Genomic DNA, 18832 nt, shown 5'->3' with positions numbered 1-18832 from the left:
TGGAATGTTCCCATTCATCCTGCTAAATGGGTGAAATCATTTCAAGCAGGTTGGAATGTTTCCATTCATCCTGCTAAATGGGTGAAATCATTTTAAGCAGGTTGGAATGTTCCCATTCATCCTGCTAAATGGGTGAAATCATTTCAAGCAGGTTGGAATGTTCCCATTCATCCTTCTAAGTGGGTGAAATCATTTTAAGCAGGTTGCCTAAATGGGTGAAATCATTTCAAGCAGGTTGGAATGTTCCCATTCATCCTGCTAAGACATCATACCATTTATAGAAATCTTAAAGATCATGTGACATTCTGTCGTATTGGGGTGGGGTTCTCCCAATATAATTTAATTAAATTAAATTGAAAGTTCCACCCTGGCTCATTAGGTTAGAAAGTTAAATTAGTGATGATGTTGATTTACAGCTCTGAGCCCCCAGTCAGCAATGCCGACGGTTAAATTATAGAGAACACGAAGATGAAATTCAATCAATAACAATTTAATAAATGTGATAATTTAAAAACGATAACTTCCAATCACTCGTCTTTCCCTCGACCAAGTGACAGCCTAATTCATCCCGTGATTTACAGTGTGAGTTCGATTTTCCCCCTGTCCTTGCATTTACTCATCTGTTTCTTCCCACTGATTCTTCCTTCTTTCCGTTCCTCTAACTCCTTCTTTGTCTCTGTTTCCTCTCTACTATCTCCTCCAGCTTCGCTCCAGACTTCAACTTCTCCTTTCTTCTCCTTTCCCTCTCTATTATCTCCTCCTCCAATTCCGCTCCCAGACTTCAACTCCACCTTCTTCTCCTTCCCTCCTTTCCTCCGTCTCTCTATCCGAGACAACAGGACGAAACTTTAACTGGTCTGTCCCTCAAAGCTTCCTGTGAAAAACCACAAGGCGTTAACAAATGTTTTATCGAACCTCACCTCACACTATAACGACAATTAACCATCAGATAGCTGTCACTGTTTCGGCCACGCATGCATGCACATCGAAATTCCCACACACTTCTTGCAGGGTAACAATGGCGTAATAACACAGTATCAGCGAATTGTTATACAGACATCAATACATTGCGTCACGTCAGTATATACACATATATATTTAATCTCATCGTACTACAATCTGACAAAATCAGACGCATGTCTGTACATTACAAATATTCAACAATGGCAAAATCTATAATCATATGAACATATGTGTTAGTCTACTATAAAATACCCACATAGTAAATTACAATATTAACTCTTATGACGGCTGGCAAGCTATATAATTCTTTACAAATATCAACTCATTTCTTCAAAATATGCAAACATATTAACAAAACAAAGTAATTCTTTGTACTACGATTCTAGTAATAATAAAGTATACATATGACCTACAATTAAAATGCAGTCGCATTCCACAAAGACCGAACATATATCTACTGACCTTTTGAAGCTTTCTGTACTTGGAATTTCCCGCTCTAAGATTTTCCCGCCAATAACGAATGGCTATTCGGAGTTACACTAACCTCTTCTCTGGGTAATTTCTCTCAGCGAACTAACTTTTGCCGGAAAACTCAGGGATATCATTCTACCCAAATCAAGGTCTCCCCCCATCTCGATTCTGATTGGGTGGCGCTGTGCCCCTGTCCAATCGTCTTAGTGGCCAGTTCAACCTGTCTGTCTGTTTGCAGGGGAAAGAAGTTAGGACACTCCCACTTCTTCATGCAATTTCTTTTGATCTTGGAAACATTTTGACACCTAGGTGATAACTGGCTATCGGGCGCCTCGCAACTCCGATGTCCGGTTCTTCTATTCTAGCCACAACAGTCTTACATAACGGATTAGTGCTAGCCTTCGGCAATGTTCGACATCAAACAATGACCCGTCAGAATTACCTTGATTATACATGTTTCAAACTGGGCTACTCTGGGTTGGGGTAAACATGACAGATCAGTAACAACCAATGGTGTTTCATATATCTTTAGGAGAGAATGCAGACCATTTAAATGTAAGTGATATGAATTTTAAAAAATATACTCATGCACAGGTGTCAAAACACCTTTAATAGCTTTGCCAGGTTAATATAAATCCAGAGCTGCCTATTGGTCATTGACTTTGGGCAGTTAGGACCCTTATTCTTCAGTTATTGGGGGTTCTAATAGGAGAAATAGGGGAACTGGTGAGAAAAAAGAGAATCCGATAGCGGGTGTGATATCATTACAACCAGGGAAAATAAAAATAAAATTTTATTATAGTTGATTTTGTTGGTTATATTTATTACCATTTTTTTTATATATTTGAATTAGCATAATGTCTTGTTCACTTTTTATCCCCATGCTAACAAAGTTGGGATGGGATGTAGTGTTTATTATATTCCTTTGTACATTCATTCATGTTTTCCTTCAGTTCTCCTTCAGCATCTAGGACCATATTTCACCCACACTTATGAAAGTCATTATGTCGATGCCCCTCAGAAAAAGTAACTCTTTTGTATCAAAACTAAGATTGATGTGACCGGATTTTAATGCTAGAATGACTTCTGTATTTTTAGCGATCTTCTGTATTTGTAGCAAATTTTTTTCATTAACGCCTTCAGAATTAAAAATCCTGTTTCACCTACACCTGTGAAACAGTTGATATGTGGATGTATATCAACAAGACCAACTCAGCATAACAAAAAATTGGATCACTTTGACTTGATTTTAATGCTTGATTGACCTCAATCATTCATTTGTAACATCCTAAATATCTTAGAGCCAATTTCATGTATACCATTACTCCAGGAAGTCAGTATTTTATTTATGTATCTCAAAAAAAAATTGGATCACTGTGACTTAATTTTAATGCTTGATTGACCTCAATCATTCATTTGTAACATCCTGAATATCTTAGAGCCAATTTCATATTTACCATTACTCCAGGAAGTCAGTATTTTATTTATGTATCTCAAAAAAAATAACTAAACCATGCCAAAGCTATGCCACTGTAAACTAATTTTATGCATGAGTGACATGTATTTTCAGCCATTGGTTTATTATACCTCAATGACCTTATTCTGCCTTCACGCATGAAAATTGATATTTGGAAGCATCTTAATGAGAATAACTGAACTATTCCAAGGTCAACATGACCTAATTGAGAGAGAGAGAGAGCAGTGAAAAGCAGTCACAGAAAACTGCACTGTTGAGCACTGAGTTATATCTGAAAATGAATGTTTACTATTTGAATTAACAATAAATGTATTTGGGACAAAATTAAACCAAAAAATTAGAAGAGTAAGTAGGATATATGCACAAAATAATAAGAACCGAAGCTTGTGGATATTAAAACAAGTTGTACATTCAGTCTCATCATCATGAAAACAGAATATAATTTAATCATCTGCTTAAACATTTGAAAACCAAACCACTGAATTATCAGATTCCTTGAAATGAGAGATTTGCTATTAAGTCTGCTGATTGTTTCACACATGCAAGTCTGTTCTCAAAACTTTATGATGCTGTCTAGTCGCATATAAATCCAGTAAACTGCAGGCTACACAGACTAAGATCTTGTGCTGGTAGATCTGGGTCTGTACAGTTTGTTAGGAGTAATCAATTGAACAAACAACCTTGACCCTGATCTTCAGGTGCATTATGTAGTGGCAGGTCAGGGACATTGTTGTTTGCAGTTGGATTCAGCATATCAGTGAGTATGTATAGCACATGATTTTTGTTTAAATTAAAAAATAAAAGATATTAAATTAAAAAAGATTTGTATGCAGCTGCTAAATCTATTGATGTAGTCAAATGTAATTACCATCATAAGTATGTCTGCTTAAAGCAGATATATCAGCAAACTCAAAACCTTAGTAATGAATTACTAGCTGTATAAATACATTTATATGCATATTTTGTTAAAATAAAGTATTACACAGCAAGTGATGGAATGTGTGTGCACTGGGGAATTTGCTCACAAAGCAGTTTTCTAGTTCATGACATTCATTCACAGACATTGCATAATTAAAATACATGTACATCAGCTATCCACCACATGCTGTCCATAACAAATTTAGAATATAGTTTCTGTCTGTACATTATATTCCATAGAGTTTCACCAGTTCTACATTTGGTAACTTCTTAAAATTCCTTCACATATACATTATTCAAGTGAAGAATTTATTCATAGTTATCAATGATATAACTGCTTCAGGTGAACTGACTGACTGAACTGTAGAACTGAGCACTATAACTCTGCTACAAGTGAACTCAATGAACTGTAGAACTGAGTACTATAGCTCTACTTCAAGTGAACTCACTGACTGAACATTAGAACTGAGCACTATAACTACTTAAAGTTGACATACTGACTGAACTTTAGAACTGAGCACTATAACTCTGCTTCAGGCGAACTCACCAACTGAACTGTGGAACTGAGCATCATAACTGTAGAACTGAGTACTATGGCTCTACTTCAGGTGAATTCACTGATTGAACATTAGAACTGAGCACTATAACTCTACTTGAAGTGAACATACTGATTGAACTTTAGAACTGAGCACTATAATCTTACTACAGGTGAACTCACTGAACTGTAGAGCTGAGCGCTATAACTACTTGAAGTGAACTAACTGAACTGTAGAAGTGAGCACTGTAACTCTACTTAAAGTGAATTCACTGACCAAACTGTAGAACTGAGCACTATAACTCAAGTGAATTCACTGGCTGAACTGTAGAAATGTGCATGATAACTGTACTTTAAGTTAACTCACTGACAGAACTGTTGAACTAATGGAGTGAATGATTAACTGACAAACTAAACTCTCTGTTTCACTGATTTCCTCATCTTTGCTAGCCACTGGTCTTTGAATGGTCTACTTTATCCCACATTGACCCTTATGTAGCTAGCCAATACAGTATCTGCCAATCCACTATCTGATTAGATGCAGCTGAAAGAAACTGATCCATTCAGATGGCTCATTATATTTTTCAGCAAAGATTGGTGGGAATGATCATAACAGCCCCCATAGACAACAACCTGTCACTTGCAAATTTCTCCAATATAAACCTTTCATACACATTTCAGACATCTTGAAAATAACCACAAGACCCCAAATATATATGTAATTTGTGTTTCTGGTTGACCAACCACCCATTTTTCACCCCCACCCCCCCTTAAAAAAATGCCAAAATTGTTTTGTGCATCTAATTGAACTGGTAAAGTCAAGTACAATATATATACTACTCATTATAATATATGTTTAAAAAACAAAATGTCCTACCTACCTATCCTTATTTTAAAACAGTGCAGTAGGAAACAAACATATTGTTTTTGGCCTGATCAAAACATAGCTGGTCAGGTAAAAAGGTTCTCTGTTTAATAAATTGATCTTGCTTGATATGGACTTGACCTCTTCATCCACAAGAGGTATCTGTTGAAAACACTGTTTTGACTAGCTACATATGCCAAATGTTTATGTGCAAGTGGATGCTAGTAAGGTTCTATCCTAACTGACTTGGATCTAACTTTATATTCCAAGCGTCACACTGACATTCAATGACTGACAGATAACAACTCTGGCTATAATTAATGTAACTCTGGCTGTAATTAATGTAACAAATCTGACTATAATTAATGTAACAACTCAGGCTATAATTAATGTAACAACTCTGGCTATAATTAATGTAACAACTCAGGCTATAATTAATGTAACAACTCTGGCTATAATTAATGAAACAACTCTGGCTATAATTAATGTAACAACTCTGGCTATAATTAATGTAACAACTTTGGCTATAATTAATGTAACAACTGGCTATAATTAATGTGACAACTCTGGCTATAATTAATGTAACAACTCAGGCTATAATTAATATACTATAATCTGTTGGTCAACTCAACTTAAGGAAGGGTCATTTATTGTGCTTTCTAACCAAGTGTTCTATTGGTGTCCACTATCATCTGTACACATTATCGGTAGCCTGACTACATCAGGGGGCCCTAACTTGTTAGGACCACATGATTTGTATATCCTGGCCATATCTTTCTCCACTTCAAATGTCTAATGTCTTGTGTTCTACTAACCATTACAATTACCACTGACCATCAGGCTCTTAAGCAAACAATGTCAGTTGTACCTAAAATCTGTACATGAAAGGACACCTGATTGATCAGAATTACTTACTGACATGCTGGTACAGAGATAAATTAATTTCTCATGTCAGTGTTGGCAGAATATGTGGGATTTTATATAACTGTTATAGCTGGCTATGAATCCAGTACAGAATCATGTGTAGTTTTGTTCATGCCATTAAATTTTTTTGCATTAATACGGACAAGCGCATATTCTGTCAAATCTAGGTGGCATTAAAAAATGTAATCATGTCTTGTGTATCTTGATTCTTAATACAATGCAATTAACAGAATCTCTTTTAGGAAATATGGCAAAGGTTACAACTCATTAGGAATGTGGTATTCAGTAGATGTGTAGATGTGGAACTTGTGATAGTCATAACCTGTCCAAGTACAGGTCTCACACAGTTATTTGAAGTTACTGTGTCGTAATAAAACTTATTTCCAAACAAAAATAATTAGGTTAAGAAAATCTTTAAAAACTCTTTTAGTCTTGGTTTGCAGAAATGGAAAAGGCAAACATGTTATGCAGTACCATGCTCTAGTTTTAGACTTATAAAATGGTGCATCATCAAAAATGCATGTAAACATGTTACAGGAAGTGACATTGTATGCTTCAACTGAAAAAAGTCCACATACATGTACATACATCAGTTTAATAACCTCTTGGGTGCCAGAGGCACAATACAGTACTAGTTGTATAAATACCGTATATACTCAATTATAACTGCAAATTGCACAGACCCAGATCTGCTTGCGCATAATGTGCCAGCAGATCTAGTTCTGTGCAGTTTGTTAGGAGTAATTAGTAGAACAAAAAACAACATCAACCCTAATCTGCAGGCACATTATGATATGGCATAGCAGGATCTTTCATTTTATGACAGAAATACCAGGAAACAGCATGGTGTTGGTTGTGCTGTACCAAAAGCAAAAGTATGAGCTAGAGTTGGGCTCCAATTACTTTGTAAAAATGTTCCCTTTGAGAGAAAGTCCAATCCATACACTGTTATTTCACAATATAAAGATATGCTCAGTAATGACAAGACAACAAAAAGACAAAAAAAAACCCACAAAAAAAGCTTCCCATTGGTGCGGACATGACAAATTTTGCATGCTATACCATATCTGTTCCCTTAAACTAATATACCAGTACCAACTTGACTACACATCATGTATCTAAGGAAGTGCAACAGGAAAGAGTGTATAATCCTTTTAGAAATCAGCAGGAGTTTCAAGATAAGAATGTTCTCCACCTTATGAAAACATCCTAGCATGATTATATCACCAGCATGTTCTCTTCTGTTGAAAAATATTCTATTAAATTTATCAGAAATGATAAATTCAGGAATCATTCTGTGGATTGCCAACTTTGAATTTTGAGAAAAATTTTTCATCAGGCAAAACGAAAGCACATTTGTTTAATCATTTGGGGGAGAAAAAAATTGAAGGAATGAGTACTGGAAAAAATGTTCAAAATACAGTAAAAATTTTGAAGGATTAAGTACTAAACAAATGTAAAAATAAAATGAAACTTTTGAAGGATTAAGTACTGAAAATTTTTACAAATAAAGTGAAATTTTTGAAGGATTAAGTACTAAAACGTGTGCAAATCAAGTGAACTGGTTTGTGGTGTATACGAAACATTAAAACTAGTGAAAAATTTATCATTTTGTTAAAATCAGTGGCAATTGTTTTCGCAGTCTCAAGTTTGCTCCCATCATTGTATAGCTTGTTGTAGTTATGACCAATGTTAAATGCAGATTTTTTTTTTATTATACCGGAGTGTGTGTGTGTGTGTGTGTGTGTGTGTGATTTAGATTTTTAACATAGCTTTAACAATTTTTCACTTATATCACGACGATGTCTGCAGTGTGGCAGTTTATAGCTATGTCTAGCTCTGGGGCATCATGCCACACACATGTAGCATTATGTCCCACCCAGTCACATTATCCTGACACCAGACAGACCAGTCCTTACACTAACCTCTTAATAATGAGTGCCAAGCGAGGCAGCTGTTAGTACAATTTGTATAAGTGTTTCGTATGACTCAGCCAGGGATTGAACCCACGAACTCCCGCATCTGAGGCAGATGCTCTAACCACTAGGCCACTGGAGCAGTCTACACAGGAGTGTTGGAGATAGGTCCAAAATTGTTTGGAGGTTGTAACAAGTAATGTGTGCCTTGTATACTCATGTATAAATCAGATCGAACTGCAAACTGCATAGACCAAGATCTGCTATCACATAATGTACCTACAGTTCTGGGTCTATACATTTGGTAGGAGTAACCAGAACAAACAACATAGACCCTGATATGCCAGTGCATTATACAATGGCAAATCAGGGCCTATGTTGTTTGCAGTTGGGCCTGCACTATAAACAAGCATATATGGTAGGTCCAAAATTGTTTTTGGAAGTTGTAACAAGTAATATGTATATTTATCATACAGATGACTTTGCCAAATAATCGGATCTATGTGTCTCTTGCCACTGTAATGTGTGGATTAGTTGAGGACCAAGTGGATGTGTACTGGATCACCAATCGATTCTACAGGCTGCTCATCAGACATAAAGAGATTCTGCTTACCTTGGTGAGAATTTTTTTTAATGTTATTGGAAATGTAATGTGAAATTGCTTTTTTTTTTCTAACTTGCATGTTAGTGTATTCTGAAATAGAAATATTCCAAACAGAATTTTGATACCTTATATCAAACGATTAATAAATAATTATTTAAGTTTCATTTTAAAATTCTTTCATCTATAGTGTATTCTGCAGTACAAAACTCTAAGGGTTCCAGTACTTTGCACAGGGTTTGATTTTCAAAGACAAAGAATTTACCATGTTTTTCTCAATGGTTATCCTGCTTATTTGTATAATTTAGCTATCATTTAAATGAATTAATTTCCCTTCTTTGAAACCTAACATAATTCTTCATTTAAGTTTAAGTTGTACAATTCTTCCATCTTTTGTGTATTCTGCTACATAAATAAAAACAAAATGGAATTTTGATACCTTATATGAAATGATTAATAATTTTTTATTTAAGTTTATGTCTTAAAATTTTCCATGTTTATTGTATTCTGTAATACAAAACTGTCAGATTTTGATGTCTTCTGATCACATATCAAATGAATATGAATTTTTTATTCAAGCTTCAGTCTTAAGTTACTTTTGTCAAGGTATGATTGGAACTGTTTATGGAAAGAAAATTACATTAATATAGTATCCAAAATTATTTCGCAGATTGTATTGATTTTTTTCTTGGTTATTATGAGAGAAAATTGATCAGAACAAATTGAAAATAAACCAATTAAATATTTTAGTCTTATCAGCGTGGTAGTTTTTGAAGCAGATTATCATAATTTTGCCCCCCCCAACCTTACTCTCAAGAATATGCATGTTTGCATTGGAACAATGGCATAATGTACGCATACTACAGTGAAACTCACACATACCTGAAACCTTGGTATACTGGAATCTCCATAATGTAAACATACTACAGTGAAACTCCACACACCTGAAACCTTGGTATACTGGAATCTCCTGAAGACCTATTTTTTTAGTTCAGAATATTTGTGCTTCTTTATCATTTATTTTCCCTGGTAAACAAACTCCTCAACTCTGAATACCAAAACAGAATTCAATACCAAATATAAATTGTTATGGTTTTAAAAAAAAATACACCCTTAAAACTGAACTCAGATCAAGCTTTGAGATATTTTTAGCTGCGAAATTTCTGACATGCTGGAAGAGATTAATTACAGGTGAGACAAAAACCCAGAAAATGACCCCAACTATTCTTGACATGCATGCTAATACAGATTAGGGCTGACATTAGGCTTATATGAAGTGTTTGCACCATACAAAAAAGCCAGCTTTTAAGTAGAGATGTCAAAATTTTGAGTAATTTGTATGGGGTATGTGGGTACCAGATCAAAGGGAATTTGTATTAAATGTGAACCTGAACTGCTTTGTTGTAGGTTCACACATGCCAACCCCAGGAGAGGTATAAGTGTAATTATTACTAATATAAGTGACATAAAAGCATAATCTGAGCATAAAAAGAGCAGTCTGTATATTACATGCCATAATTACAGAAAAGTGTATGAAAAATGTAAGTTTATTTTTGCTACTTACCTTAATCTGCAGTTAAAAACTTTTGTCACAAATCGGCTAAATTCATGTGGATTAGTAGTTAGTACAAGAGTATAGACACAAAAGAAATTGATGAAATATTTATGCATAACTCACTTTAACCTGTCTGCATATCTGCATTAACTTTCGCGAATAGTCGTAAGTGCACAAATGATGTTGTAATTTTAAAGACATTGAAAACAAAATCTAATAAAAATTCACGTGTAAATGTAATTTTTGGATGAAATTTACATGAATCAGTTCCAAGGAAACAGATGCCTTTCTTGAATGTGAAACCATTTGTCATAGATTCATTCTATTTCAATACAAAGTAAGTAGCAGACCAGTCTAAAATGAAAAAAAAATGGTGCCAGATTTCATTTTAAAAAAAAAAAAAAAAACACCCAGGATGTATCCATGTGACTGATGGATGTTATATGACTGAAAAATGTTAGAGGTGAGGGATTTTTTAAAACTTAAAAACATGTTGCACTGGACCGACATTAAGGGACGAACCATGGCAAGTTGAGGATAATACAACTTTACACAGGCTACTCATTTCCTGTCATTTTTTAGTTAAGCCCCTTTTCTTTCTGCTTTTCAGGCTGTACTAAAAAGTTCTCCTAAATTAAAATTTAAAATCCCACCAGTTGTTAATTTTCTGTTTTAACCAACATTTTAATATTGCTAAGCTGACAGGAAGTGAGACAAAGTGGCTTTTTCATTATTTTCAACATTTTGTTATTGTTTTTGTTCAAGTTTTTCATTTGCATATATTGACAAAACACCTTGATAGTCTGATAATACATGTACATTTTATGAGTCACTTATAAATCTAAGACTATTAATTTTGTGATGTGTTTGCTTTCCCCTTTTATCTTGGGAGTCAAGGTCATTGTTTTAGAAAATTTGTGTTACAGATTTGTTTTGGGGTTTTTTTTGGCTTATATTTCCAAAATTGCTTCATGGATTTTCTTCTCACTTGGGATTAACCATTATGAAGCCAAGAATAATCATTGTGTAACGTGCTCATTTAACCATTTTACTTTGTGATCAATAGACCCTGACTGTTTTTTTTTCTTTCTTTTTTCTCCTAGCCAGAAAAGGTTGATCCTTGCTTGAAGAAAGAAGATACAGATCTGAAACTTTGGAGTCATATCCAGAAACATCAACTCTTGAGTAGTCTCCCCTTGTCTACCTGGTTTCAACAGTGTTATGCTGGAATTCTGCCTGAAACCTCAGTTGAAAGGTAAGTCGGAGAAAATGTTCAGATGTACAGCATTAATTTTTTGTGCATCCATCAGATTTATGGTATTATTCCAAATGTTGTTTAGGTTGCATTCAATTTTCTCTGGTCAAATATCTGTTGGCATTTTGACTTTTTACATGAGAATATAATATGACCAACTGATTTTTATAAAATGTGTAACTGGTATTACAATTTTTTTGTTTAAATTGTACATTGCAATCAGAGTATAAAATATTCAAGAATACTGTATAACACATACTTTTTGTACCTAGTTTTCTTTTCTTTTTTTTTTTGTATTTGAACAAAATTTAAGTGGCTTTTTTCCACTTTTTTCCAAGAGTATCATGGCACAAAACTGCCTACATACATCACATTCATTCCTGTTAAGTATTGAATTTGTTATATTGTAGCTTCAATATTATGGCCTTATTTCTGAATGTTTACAAACCATGATAGTCCTGTTTTTTTATTGCATATATTCATAAACTCATTTCATTTCACAACATTGTGTAGTTTTTTTTCTGAGATTCAATTGGAAAATTTGCACAAGAGATTATTCATCTACTTTTTCTTTAATGCTTTCAGGTAGTGCAATTTACTGCATTAGAATAACAATGATACTTATGGTGAAACTTGGCAATAAAGTAATATATCTGTTTTGCAATTTATTTACTTTTCTTTGGACAGCAAACTTAGTTTTTGTTGTTCAACTTATCATCTTAAATCATGGTATTCATATGTTAAATTACAGTAGTCTCATTGTAAAAGATAGTATTCTCATCATAAAACAGTATTCTCATAATTAAATTACAGTATTCTCATTGTTAAAGATAGTATTCTCATCATAAAACAGTATTCTCATAATTAAATTACAGTATTCTCATTGTAAAAGATAGTATTCTCATCATAAAACAGTATTCTCATAATTAAATTACAGTATTCTCATATTAAATAATATTTACATCTTATAGTATTGTCATCTTAAATCATTTTATTCTCAATAAAAATTACAGTATTCTTACATCATAGAATTTGCATATTAAATTACAGTATTTTTAAATCATAGAATTTGCATATTAAATTACAGTATTCTTAAATCATAGAATTTGCATATTAAATTGCAGTACAATGTATTCTCATCTTAAACCATACTATTCTCTTCTTAAATTACACTATTGGATAAGTTTTTGTGTCTATAGAGTGTTCATTGTCTATGAACATTTTCAGGGTTATTGACACCAGCTAAAGCTTTGATATAGGCTATGCAAAAGTGCAGTGCATTGGTTTGGTTAATTTACAATTTATTTACTTTACTTTGGAGAAAAAAAACAGGTTCTTTGTTATATTTCTCATCTTGAGTCATATTATTTGATACTTCTTTATGACTATAAAATGATCAGTGCTTCATTGACTCATCATGGTGTTTTCAAAGGTAACCTGCAAATGCTTTGATGTGTCCAACATAATTACGATGCATTTAGGTAAATTTTAGATTAGACACCGAGATATATTTTAAAAGTGAAATCTTTATTTAATTTGTATCTGTATTTATGGAAATCTAGATTTCAGCAAATGGAAGAGTTTATGCCCAGAAAAAAAATCATGCGATTGTTTAGTTATGTATCATATTTTTCACTTTATTTTAAAATTGTTGTTGACATCTGTCCAAATGTATTGGAAAGTTTTTGACAAATTTGCCACAGATTTAATAACAAGGAGTTTTCACCTTTGTAAAGAATAAGAAAAATGGTGACTTCCAGTCAGTGTAGGGTTATAATGTTACATTGCCCAGAGAAGAATCTTCAAAGAATAATTAATAATGGGTAGTCAAAACATGGGTAGTAAAAACATGATGCCTTTGATCATAGCTGTATGGAGTCACCAGGATGTTGCTAGCATACTGTATGCAACAAACTGCAAACAGAAGAGACCCAGGTCTTCCACTGCATAATACACATACACATCAGGGTGTATGCATTCATTTTAGCTGTACAAAAACACTAGTATGTTACTGTTTGTACAGCGAATAACAAACTTCTTCATGCCTATATATATATATATATATATATATATATATATATATATATATATATATATATATATATATATATATATATATATATATATATATATATATGAGTTTTTTGAGATCAGGACATTTGTGGGTACAGAGTTTTAAACTTGATGTCAGCACAAGTTCTGAAATAAATTGTAACGTCATCGTGATGACACTTTCACAGATATATTGCAGTATAAATGTTTTGAGCAAAAATAGAATTGCCAAAGAGAATCTAGCATGAGGATCTAGTATGGGTCTTTATTTCTAATGAAATTATGAAAGAAGTCAAATAGTTATTTATCTTTTGCAAACCATGGCAATCAGAAAGATTATAGTTACCTGAGTTTCATAAATTTTACTGGAAATGAGCATAGATGTAAGGTTGTATTTATGACATGATGGAAAATACTGATTTTATTTGACAACACTTTGGAATCATGCAGTAAAATGACTTTGAAATTGTCATTGTCTTCATTTCCTTCATATGAGAGTAGCCTGTTTTAAACATGGTACTGGCTGGATGAGACACGAATAGATCTGTCAAACTTTATGGCATCCAAAAAACCTCCACTTATTGACCTTGAGAATCAGAATTAGCCATCTGATCTTACACAGATTCAGAATCTATTGCATGCAAACTATATGCGAGTGACTCATCATCTCAATTCAACGAGCATTTTGGATTACTATGCTCAAGATTTACAAATTTCATCAGAAACAATTCGCCTTTGTTTATTTTTCACATGGCTTCTATTATTTCTTTTAATATGATAAAATATCCAATTTGTAACATTAAATTTACACGATATACCTAAAATACCAGCTGGTCATTTCGATTGGCTGTTTATTTTGTGCACGAGTCTGCCTTGAAATTAACTGGCTTTGGACCAGTGGACTTGTGGCAAATTTGGTTTTGACACTTTACTTATATGAGGGCCCCGAGTGGTCTAAAGCACTCTCCTTTACGGATCACTGCCATCTCACCTCTGTCTGCGAAGGTTCGAGTCTCGGATTCGGCCAATGTGGGTATGTGAGAAAGCTTGCTAGTAGCTTCTCGTGGGTTGGTGGTTCTTTCCGGGGTTTTCCCGGGTTCTTCCTCCACCATTAATACTGGCCGCCATGTATAGCATATTGTTGCTGAAAAATGGCGTTAAACCCTACAACAACAACAACAACAACAACAACAACTTATATGAAAATTATGATCTGGATATGTTTATTTTCTAAATTCCATTATACAGCATCTTAAATGTCTGAAAGACATTTTTAGATGAGTTACTCATCTTTTAACTTGTGCAGAACTGTCACTACTCATAAATGTATAACTCTGTATTTGAGTTTTTATTTACTCAGTCACATTTGGCCAACCATCTCAGATTTTTATTTCTTAATTTCTGATGAATAATCAGTATGTAGTACAAACGTTCTTAAATTCTTACTGTTTAATGAAATGAAATGAATGCGAACACTATTCACTCATATCAGTTGAAAAATGGCCAAAATATAAAATATTCTGTTGTATTTTTTTCTTCATTATTCATCTCAAATTCCTAGAAATACTAAGTTCTCACTAACCTGGGACAATTAAATACTGTTTAGCTTCCTTAAAAACTTAATTAAATTAAATTTGTTTACATGTCCATTTTAGAGTGCTGGATAAAGTAGTTGGTGGTTCTTTTATCATTCTGGTTTATGTTGCTGTGGCAATGATTCTGACCTTAAGACGACCTCTTCTCAGCATGACGACTAAAGAAGACATGCTTAAGTACTTGACAAAGGTAAAACAAACACTTTTTTTCTAATTTGTTTTTTCATTCTGAATGCATAGTCAGACGTCTTTCAAAACTCAGCTTATCTTACTACACATGTACACCACTCCCTCAATAACTCACGAACTCACTTATAATGCAGGGTCAGGATCCCATTTTTTAAAACGAGAAAATACCCCCCAAATTGATCCCTATTTGAAGAAAATCACGATCAAAATTGGTAGCAGAAACTATGAGGTATCGCTCATTTTTTTGTCAAAAACGGTAGATAGGACCTGGAAATTTTAATCAACACTATGAAATATCAAATTTAAAAATAGTTCATACAATTTTTTACATTTTCTTTCCAAACGACATTTCTAGTACACTGCAATTAATGGTATGTAAGGAAATTTTGATCAATGAAAATGTCACTTACTTCGAATGGAGGCAGTACTTTAATAAATAAATACAAATTAAATTAAAAAAATTATTAATTGAAATTTGTGTCCTAGTTCTATCTTTTAGTTTCTTTTAAGTGTAATCATCATAAATACAATGTGTTCTCTTGTAATTAAACATAAAATGTGTCAATCTACTGTAACAGCTATGTCTACGAGCATTTCTCTGAGAACCAAATTAAGTGCCAACGTTGACTTGCAGAAGTATTTGTTGTATGGTTGCACTGAATTAAAAGCTGGCCTCCTTTGTATTATCACGTTAATTATGTCTTTTGAATCAAATAAAGGAGGTGGAATAAAAGAAAAGTCAAAAGGCACAAAAATCCTACAAACTTAAAATCTAGCGGCCCCAGTCATGTGTCGGGTGAACTCACTTCATTTGATCAGTCTAACACTTATAAATGTTATTGTGTATGTAACATAAACTACCTTAAATTAACCAACTCTTTCATAACTGTGATCAAAGATAACAAGACAGCCAAGTGAAATGAATACTTCGTAAAATAAAAAGCTTGATTTCACAGATACGGACCATTGTGGGCAAATGAGTTTCAGAGAATTCTTGAACTGGCATGTAGAGATATGCTCAAGGATGATAAGAGGTTTCATTATTACTTCCAATGAAATCATGACATCAATATTGTACTAAGTGAACAATACAAAATTTGAGTTTCAGCATAGACGATTGTCTCACGAAATGTTGCGTGATTTTGAAGAAACGGATTCTTGTTTGGTGGTGTATCAACAGTTAGTCTAGTTCCCTGCTCTGTGGACTCCCGATTTGGCAGGATACTGTTAAACACCACTATGGGAACCAGACTCATCAAGAAACCAAAAAGCAGTGATGTAATAAACAGAACTTTTGCATACACATGATGGCTGTTGAAACTAGTTGTAACGAGCTTTCATATTTGGGCATTTTGAAAATATATGATATTTAAACAGAATAACGAACAACTTCATTAGAAAAAGCACATTATTAAAAATTATTATCGACATGATTGTAAAATGAGGATTCAGTCATTAAACAATCCAGTTCCCTAACTTCCCTCGCCCCACACACACACGGTTTTCTCAATGTAAAAACAATTTTTTTTTTAATTTTTGGAGGTCCTTAGGTAACTTGCGCTGTCACTCATAGTGCGGTCTATGTTTGTGGACCCCGTTGTGCGCAAGTTATCAAGGGAGAGGTGTATATCCTTTAAACACTGCTCCCTCATTTTTGTGTGTCCAGATAAATTTGCAAACATGCTTATAATGCAGGATCAGGTGTGGATCCCATTTTTGTGTGCAGAAAATACCCCCAAAATGGCCCCTGGTTATTCAGTGGGAATAAAATCATAATCTAAATTGGTTAATGAAACCTTGACCTATTGCTTGTTTTTGCATTGAAATGGCAATTAGTGCCTGTAAATTTGGAATCAGTGTCAGGAGATTTGCATTTTTAATAAGAAATCATATATTTTGTAAAAATTTTAAACATGAGTCTCTCAAAGAGAATTCATTAATAGACCACTTTTTCTGTTTAGCTTATGACTGTTGCAGCAATCTCTGATATTCATGAACAATACAAATATTTTCAAATTTGCTGCAGTGGTTCACATATTGGATGTCACCTTGGTACCATTTTCATTTAGGACAACGTAAACATCATTAAAAGTCTTTTGGTGAAAGAAAGCCCTATGTCATAATGATCATCCATTTTGTGGGAGTAGTGACAACAAGATTTGAAGATAAACACATATTAGACTTCGGACCATTTTAAATTTAGGATCAACAGTTTTTTGTGAAACCTCATGCTAATATAAGCATTCAGTCAAGAGAAGTAGTGATTACAAGTTTTTCAAGATGGCCACCATGGCAGCCATATTAGACATCTTCTGGTCTATGACCAGTAGAGCTAAAAATGCTCAATACACTGAATAACATTATTCAATGAAATATTGATCAATGGAAATGTTTATAGTGGCTACTGTTCAGAGTGCAAATACCAAGTAAATTAAATCCTCTCAACTGAAATTTATATTTCAGTTCTATCTTTTAGTTCAGTTTGAGTGTAATCATCAAGTGAAATGCTGTCTGGTATTCCAATGTGAAATTTGTCAACTGATATTCAATACAATACCCATCAAGTGAAATGCTGTCTGGTATTCCAGTGTGAAATTTGTTGACTGACAGTCAATGCAATGCCCATCAAGTGAAATGCTGTCTGGTATTCCAATGTGAAATTTGTCGACTGACAGTCAATACAATGCCCATGAGCATTTCACTGAGAACCTAATTAAGTACCAGATGAATTTTTATCTTTGAATTGCACAAGTGTTTCTTGCAATTTACAATATGTTACAATCAATTACAAGTTAACCAGTTTTTTATTACCACGTGACTTATATCTTGGGTATCCAATCAAAGGGTATTAATTTTCTTTTTAAAAGAAATGCAAATCCTAGCCAAATAAGAGCTAGCAGCCATTGCGGTATGTCTGGTCAACTCATTTCAATTAATCCATCGAAGATTGTTTTAAATATTATTATGCAAGTAACTTCATTAAAGTGTATGGCATTATTATCAGTGGTTTAGCATGCTCATTGACAAATGTAATCATAGATAGCAGGGGAAGCAATTTAAAGGCATACTCGGTGCATGAAAAGCTTATTTTTATAGATGGGGTCCATGATGCAGGAGCAGTATCCAAAGTTTGCATTAAACTCAAATTTGTACTCAGAGGTTTGCAGTGAAAATATAATTCTCAAATTGATACTCAGAGGTTTGCAGTGAAAATATAATTCTCAAATTGATACTCAGAGGTTTGCAGTGAAAATATAATTCTCAAATTGATACTCAGAGGTTTGCAGTGAAAATATAATTCTCAAATTGATACTCAGAGGTTTGCAGTGAAAATATAATTCTCAAATTGATACTCAGAGGTTTGCAGTGAAAATATAATTCTCAAATTGATACTCAGAGGTTTGCAGTGAAAATATAATTCTCAAATTGATACTCAGAGGTTTGCAGTGAAAATATAATTCTCAAATTGATACTCAGAGGTTTGCAGTGAAAATATAATTCTCAAATTGATACTCA

General features: G+C 33.5%; 1 protein-coding gene across 1 annotated transcript in view; it reads left to right on the top strand.

Moving 5' to 3' along the window:
- The window catches only part of LOC149785322 (TBC1 domain family member 7-like), a 34106-nt gene that overhangs the window by 11380 nt on the left and 3894 nt on the right, over positions 1–18832 (top strand). The window contains exons 4-6 of the mRNA XM_089979222.1: positions 8546–8686; positions 11329–11480; positions 15188–15317. Of these exons, the coding sequence (XP_089835348.1) occupies positions 8546–8686; positions 11329–11480; positions 15188–15317 (423 nt within the window). The remainder of the gene's footprint in view (positions 1–8545; positions 8687–11328; positions 11481–15187; positions 15318–18832) is intronic.

This window comes from Sinohyriopsis cumingii, chromosome 13 (assembly GCF_028554795.1).
Source record: "Sinohyriopsis cumingii isolate HCF-2022 chromosome 13, ASM2855479v2, whole genome shotgun sequence".
NCBI classification, from domain to species: Eukaryota; Metazoa; Mollusca; class Bivalvia; order Unionida; family Unionidae; genus Sinohyriopsis; species Sinohyriopsis cumingii.
The sequence above is the reverse complement of the archived record's forward strand: the minus strand, read 5'-3'. Positions and strand labels throughout refer to the sequence as shown.